The sequence below is a fragment of the Branchiostoma belcheri genome, unplaced genomic scaffold (assembly GCF_001625305.1).
Source record: "Branchiostoma belcheri isolate BF01 breed outbred unplaced genomic scaffold, Haploidv18h27 scaffold70, whole genome shotgun sequence".
Taxonomy (NCBI): domain Eukaryota; kingdom Metazoa; phylum Chordata; class Leptocardii; order Amphioxiformes; family Branchiostomatidae; genus Branchiostoma; species Branchiostoma belcheri.
The window spans coordinates 838,557-846,145 of NW_017804354.1; the positions used below are offsets into that span (position 1 = coordinate 838,557).

The 7,589-nt window shown below is 39.3% G+C and overlaps 1 protein-coding gene across 1 annotated transcript in view; it reads right to left on the reverse strand.

Annotated features, from left to right (window-relative positions):
- Positions 1-192: 192 nt before the first annotated feature.
- Positions 193-7,589, reverse strand: part of LOC109484797 (CUB and sushi domain-containing protein 1-like) — a 14,194-nt gene continuing 6,797 nt past the window's right edge. Inside the window, exons 6-7 of the mRNA XM_019788162.1 lie at positions 4,894-5,106; positions 193-446 (exon numbers count right to left, since the gene is read on the reverse strand). Coding sequence (XP_019643721.1) covers positions 193-446; positions 4,894-5,106 — 467 coding nt within the window. The remainder of the gene's footprint in view (positions 447-4,893; positions 5,107-7,589) is intronic.

A 7,589-nucleotide genomic window follows, 5' to 3' on the forward strand; every position in this document is an offset into this window, starting at 1 on the left:
TGGAAAGACTAAACGTAACATGACAAATTGAATTTGTTAATTGTTGTATTTTTGTGTGGGCCGTAAAAAGAAGTATAAAGAATACTGTAGTATAACCTCTAAGATCGTTCATGAATAAAGTTAAGTTTAGTGACCGACTAGCTAATTTATGTCTTGACATTTGGCAACCAATAAGCTGTAGGAAGAAGTAAGTTATGCAGCAATCCTACCGCTGTATTCTCCCAGTAAGGTGTAGTTGGATATGTGATCTCCAGCGTAGATTGATAATCTGTCACGCCTGTCCTGCAGAGAGAACTCTGCTATTGTCATGTTTATCCCCATCCCTTCGTTAACGGTGGCGATGGTCCAGGTGCAGTTCAAGTTGTTGCCGTAAGGGGCAGGATAGTTGGGAGAATATAAGACGCCTGAAGACTTGACATTAGCTGTTCTGTAGCCACCGCATTCCGCTGGTTACGGGTTTAAATAGGACCAAGGTCATTCATTTTACACATTAATCAGCCAGTCTCTGTTAAGGTAAATTGCATTTAAAGATCTAACCAACGAAAAAAAAAAAACTTATAGAACCTATAACAACGACTTAACCTAAAACACATAGAACCTATAACAAGAAGGAAGATTCAAACTAGTCGTTGGTACTTTGCCTGTCCTTAGTGGCAAAGGTAAATAGTTCTGGTTGTAAACTTGGTTTCTTATTTGCAATGATGGCAATAACATAAAACTATCGATACTCACCCTTACAAGTTGGGAGAGGCCCGTTCCAGGCCGACTGATAGCCAGACATGCAGTTGAGTTTTTTCTGACCCTTTAAAGTGAAGCCGTCGTTACAGCCGAAAGTAACAACTGACGCCACCGTGAAGATGTCCCCATGTCTAAATCCGTTTTCCGGAACACCAGGGTCAAAACAAGGTGGTCGCAGCAGAAGAAATGCTAATGTCGCAGAGAATAAATGGTATTGTTAGCTTGGGGACCCGTTCGAACTGGTTAAAAACTCGTTTGAACTTATTGCCTTCGACAAGAAGGCTATGAAATAGTTTTGGCACTGTTTGGCAGATTATGCACGGTAAATTTTGAAGGTATGGTCCGAGGTTCACGATTTTTGGCCGGCAGGTTGTCTTAGTGATTGGCACTGTAAAGGCCAAACATGGGCTTCGTGGGATGTTCTTACGTGAATGGAGTTGACCTTTTGTGTTTGTGTTTTATGTTGTTATCATGATAACTCGGGAATCCTTAAATGGTTGTCTATGATTTTTAGTTGGCGAGTTACCGTTGAGAATACGGAGGTCAAGATCGGAATGGGCCTCATTGGGGGGTTCCCACGTCATTGAATTTGACCTTCTGTGTTGGTCGTTATTGTTGTTAGCAGGATAATTCGAGAATCTGCAAATGGATGTTCACGATTTTTTGTGGGCAAGTTACCGTTGATGGGAAATGGGCGTCTTGGGAGGTCTGTACGTTGCTTTTGGTGAAGTCTTGGTCTGGTTTTATATCTAGGTTAAAACAACAAGTTACAGACAGGAAGCTGTCAACAGTGCTCTCCGAAAACAAAAACATTTTCTTTGAATGGTTGTTTGTTTCTTTGTTGAAACAACATTCCCCAGCAGGGGCGTGCTTAATGATTGCTAATTTGACAGGTCTGTGGCCCCCATCTGGAATGTGTTTTAATCGGGAGCCCAAGTTGGTATACTGTACACAATGGCCAGGTCCAGGCACCATGGATCGCTTGAAAAATAGTAGAAAATGGCCAAAATAAAGGGGAAAGTATGCCGCTAAAGGGAGTTAGCCCGCTAGAGAGAAACAATTTGCGACTCACAGGAGGATCCCATTTATCTTACATACCACATACCATCACAACAATTGGCCATTTTGTATGAACATTTTGTAGTGTAATTGTTTTCAACGTATAATGGACATCGCACTCTTCAACAACGCTGGCTGTATAGAAGAATAATTTAGTTGAAGTTGTTTTTGCCGTTTTGAAGTCTGGATCGCCGCGCATCGGAGGGAAGAAAACGACCCTTCGCGGCCAGACTCCCCAGGCCAATTCTCTCTCCTTTTTTGCCGAATTCTATGATCCGTATTTTCGTACAAAGACATGGTACAGGCTTGGGAAATAGTATGTTGCTTCGTTCACAAAAGGACTCTCTGACCACTATAACTACGATAATTATCTTCAAAAAACCTACACTATACACACACAATACCCACCAAAACAATATCACACTGTCGAAGGCATAACCCCTCCGAACTCTAGTTTTTTTTTTTTTAATATGGCCACAGCAAGTAATTTTAAGGATGACATCAGGTGCGCATTGATTTTCGCCTGATTTTTGAAAAAAAACACAAGAAATTTTGTTGCCCTTTGACAGTGGCCAATATGCGGAAAATGGGCTAAATGGCGTGCCTTGCCATTCTGGGACGTGTATGGCAGATAAACATGAAGAGAGTAGAAAAGACAAGGCTCTGATTTCTTGTTTTTTTAAATTTACCTTTGATACAGTGATATATTACATTCCTTTTATATGTTCCCTCTGATTAAAAAACATTTGTACAATGATTGAAAACTTTCCTTCTTCAAAGTTGTTTCAGTGACAAATGGATATTGTGATAGTTGGCAGAAAAGTTAGTACAATATAGGTATCATTTCTTGTTTAGCAGAGTTTATGATTTTCAAAATCTTGTTTTTTTCGGGCCCGCCTTGTTTTTGTTTTGCCCTCTCTCATTAGTTTTCGAGTCTGCGGAGGATGTCATCCATAAACTTTACATACTGTGACCTAACTTCCGTTTCTTTGAGAATTGAGATGGAATATTTGGAAAACACGCTGTACGTCTCTTTACTGAAGCCATATAGGAGATCTTTTTAATTTTTTTTCTGACATTACTAGCCAGTTGACATAATACAATGATTGTGATAAAAATGCGGATCAAGATTCAGTTATAGAGGCCAGTAAGTTAAGAAACGTTTAATCATGCAGAAAAAAATACATTATACGATAGTTTTTAGTTAAAAACCTTTCTATTATCTAAAATACAGTCGATATTAATTTTCTTCATTTTTCTATACTGGGTAGATACTGAATCAATAATAAATGTCTGAATCTCTCCCTTTACCTTCGTAATGAATTTTGAACCCATCCGTGGTAGATGAGTCGTCAGTAATGAGAACGAGGTGGATTAAGTTGGAAGTAACAAGAATCTCACGTGGGATCCTGGTGCCTGTTGATAGGGGATTATCATTAGTAAAACTATAAACAGCTGTAAAAGAGATAACAGAATGTAACAGTTCAAAACACCCCATCCGCTCTCTCGATTACAGTATGGCCAAAAAAGCCCGATCTGAATAAGTTTTTAAAAATAATTTTTCTATTTGTTGGTGCAGCTGAACCTAACCGAGTGGATGCACTTACCCGTGCATAATTTAGACAGGCAAAAAAAGCTATTCTATACCTTACCTGTGTATTCTCCTATAAGGGTGCTGTTTGTTATTGGGTATCCTTTGTAGAGCAGAAGTCTGTCGTGTCCTTCCCCTAATGAAAACGCTACTGTCGTCAGCTTTATTCCTTTCCCCACATCCACCTCAATAGTCCAGGTGCATTCCATGTTGTTTCCGTATTGACCGGGGTAATTGGGAGAATAAATGTTTCCGGGATAATCAGGAGCGAATTTCGAACTATTTGTGACACAACTTTCGGAACGACGAATGTTCTCAGCCAGTCTAGTTATGTGGGCCCCACATTCAGCTAGCCAAAAATAAATAAACAAATAAACTCGGCGATCGCCTTGTCGATTTAAATACACTCATAACTAGTTTAATTGTTTTTTTGTTTAAAGGCACCAATGCAACAAATAAAAGTACGCAGACTGAGTGACGGGGGTTGAAGTTGTACACAACTAATTTTCTCGCCGTTACTTGCATATGGAAGTATACAAGTTACTTGTATGCGTCGTTACTTGTATACACCCTGGATTGAGTGAGACTTGTATATTATCAAAAATAAATATTTGAGTAGACACTAAAACGTATAAATACTAAATAAGTAGCCACATCGCAGATGACTATAAAAGACATGAGTCCGAATCCCCGTTCGGAAAGAAAGAAGGTCACATGAAACTGAAACGAGTTCTTGATTTGATATAGTTTGGTGCGGCTGACATAACTGTACAGTTAAAAAAAAACAAAGTGAATTATCCTATAACAGTGAAACGCAGTGACATCGACCTATAACAGAAGAGATGGCTGCTGCTGACATTACCTTCATAGTAGATCTTGAAACCCCATGCGTTAGCGATGTGGTCAGTAGTAAAGACAAGGCTGATTTTGTTTGATGTCGAGTGGATGTCTTCAGGGATATATCGAATGTCTCCTGTTGAAATATTATTACTGAATGAGCAAGGAAGGGAGCATGTGATCATCATCACCATGTCATATATAATATATCCCTATTTGAAGCGTGTGATAATAACCTCACTCAATCGGGTGTACAGACCGGACATTGTTTTTGTGTCTTATTTGTGTTTATGTACTTTCTACTGAATATTTCTAGAGGTTCAGCTTGTAGAATGTCCTTGCTTTAAGTAAGCACAAAATACTTACATCTACATGGAAATTAAAACACACCACCTTATCTTTTTTTAGATCCCCGCAGAATTGTTTGTGAAAGCTAGGAACGTAGTCGAAATTAATTCAATCTTTGACATGGATTAAGTAGCTAAGAGGAGGAAGAGTGTCCCATCATGCTACCCTTCCACCCCCATCCCGAAGGATTATTAATTATAAAGGGGCCGTAATACCTGACGACGGGTCTTACTAGTGAGACACACGACTTACAAGATCAAATCAGGTGTATTTTCTTGTACTCATTAGCACAAAACGTAACAAAGTGTTGACACGCATACCGGAGTACTTTCCCAAAACGCTGCCGTTTCCGTCGTAGACTGTCAGGTAATCGTGATTCATTTCTAAATCGAACATTTCCGGAGTGAGTTTCACTCTTCCCGAGTCGACCTCTATGGTCCAGGTGCAGTTCATGTTGATGTCGTAACGTTCAGAGTAGTAAGGAGAATAAACTACTCCAAACCGTCGCCCGGTGATGTGGCCACCACATAGAGCTGGATATGGAGGAAGATCAGTTCGATTTTTACCAAATACAAATGCCACAGAAAGGCTACATATAACTTTAGTAATTTTACAACTGTGGATTGGAGGTATTGTTTCGGTTTGTCTGTTTTACTATCTCTATCTCCAGGTACATCCAAAGCAATCAAAGGTAGTGAAATTGGATTTTCAAAGTCAATTTTATGATCATGTCAGTCTAATGTAACTTTATACAAGAGTTCCGAGATCTCATACCTCCATGAAATATGGGCTTGCTTTGTTAATTATGTCCTCATTAATTATGCAAATAACCTCTACATTAACATAATATATGCATAGCGATGCAAACCGTTAAGTAACTTACACATGTTACAGGTATAAAATTCCCATCATTCACCAATAAGGATTAGAATTTTCACATAATTATGCAAATTAGGTCATCATTTGCATAATTGGTATCTGTTGATGTTCCGCCTGCCACAGATAAAATAGATTACATGTACAGAAGTACCATTATATGAAACACTGTAATTATAGAATTTCCTCATTAATTATGCAAATGAAGTCCTCATTTGCATAATTTGCATGTAATCATGTACAACAGGTACCTACACACCAAAAATGATGAAAATACGTTGTTCCAATCTGGACTTATTGGCTTTGAAAGTTTTTACCAGAAACTAACCTGCAGTTCCAGAACAAGCTGCTAGGGGGACCAAACTTACGCCACTTATTCCTGACAGGACAAGCTATCTGTCACCAAAAAAATCAATACCATAGCTTGTTCAGGACAAAAGATACAAAAACCGGAAGTTCTGCTACAGTACCAAGGTCATCCACCAGGAGGCCCATACTTGACCTTGACCTTTGTCTTTCCAAGACTTACCATAATACCAAATATCATTACAATCCATAAAGGCGTTCTGAAGTTATGCTGACTACAACGTTACGGAAACACAAACACACAGACACACACACACACACACACACACACACAGACATACAGATAGACACGCCAAAACAATACCTCCATTTTTCATGGAAGTAATAATAGATGTATCTATATTCTATCGGCATTATTATATCTTGAGCCAAAATATGATCGCTAGCCGATACGGCCTTGTCCCAGACCGTGCTTGGGCATGTTTTGGGACACTCGGCGCGTGTCCCAAACCGTGCCTCACTCCCATGGGAAAATCTACATTCTGGGAAACGCTGGGAAACTATCCAGAACCGTACCCGACCGCACACAGTTCTGGACACATATTATTTAAGCTTGTCCCATTCCGTGCTAGGGGACTGAACACAGTTCTCATAACATGTGTCTCAAGCGAGTTTCTTGCTTGTATTAACTAGTCTCTGTATATCATTATCTAAGTTCATATCGACCAAGCACTTACTATACACAGACTCGCAAAATCTCACGTGATCTAACCATATAAGTAATCGTGGGCGTGAATAATTATGCTAGGTTCACTAGGATCACTTTGATTGACAACACTTCCGAGCACGGTTTGGGACAGTCAGGCTGTGTCCCGTTCTGTGCCCGCTCAGAACGGGACAGGCACGGTTTGGGACACAACAGGGCCGATATCTTGTTTGTAAGTAAAAAGCTTGTGCACAACAAAAACTAAGCAGATATACAGGAAAACTTCTTTTAATAACATGTTCAATTTATTTGGGTACTTTGCGGGGTAATCAACTCCCTAAAAAGGCGTTAACCTACTATAGTACTCAGACATTTATGATCTATGACAAAAAACTAACACTCAGATACTTATGATCTATGACAAAATGAACTCGCAAATAGTAAGGAGTTAGTTGTTGATATCTATTCATAATCGCATAGACACTGTATCCAGAGCATTGAAAGGGTTCATCACCCTTTTACCCTGTATATTAGTCAGTTGAGGCATTTAGGCAGACCCATAAATGTCAGACAGATTCCCCAATTTTTGTTGTTGTTTTGCCGACCTGAAATTGTTTTGGATGCCTTTAGGAAGCTATGAAAGAATTGTTACGATATTTAGTTCGTGGGTAGGTCTTGAACTTGTTGGCAGCTTTCTTTGGTACTGCTGCAGAACTCCTTTTTTTTGTTGTGTTGTCGCATCATTTGTCTTGGGCATGCTATGGTTATTTTTTCTTCTTCATTTTCTCCATATTTTTTGGGGGTTGATAGGGTTTAAATAATAATAAAGATATTTGGTAGGTTTTTGCCGCCCCATGGTAGCTTGTTCTGGAACAACAGGGTTCTTGTTTAAAAGTTTTGAACAGGATGTCATACTTTGGGTAGTTGGAAGTTACTTAATTAGAGATAAACATCATGAAATATTAACGTATTCCAATCAGAATGTAGAATATGATCAGCCGATGTAATTCAATGAAATGTGAATCTTATATGCAGAATCAATCTGCTCCGGAAACATTTATAAACCGTCAGTCATAATGCATAACGTCAGTCGGAGAAGGTATGAGATCGTGGAACTGAGGCTGGGTT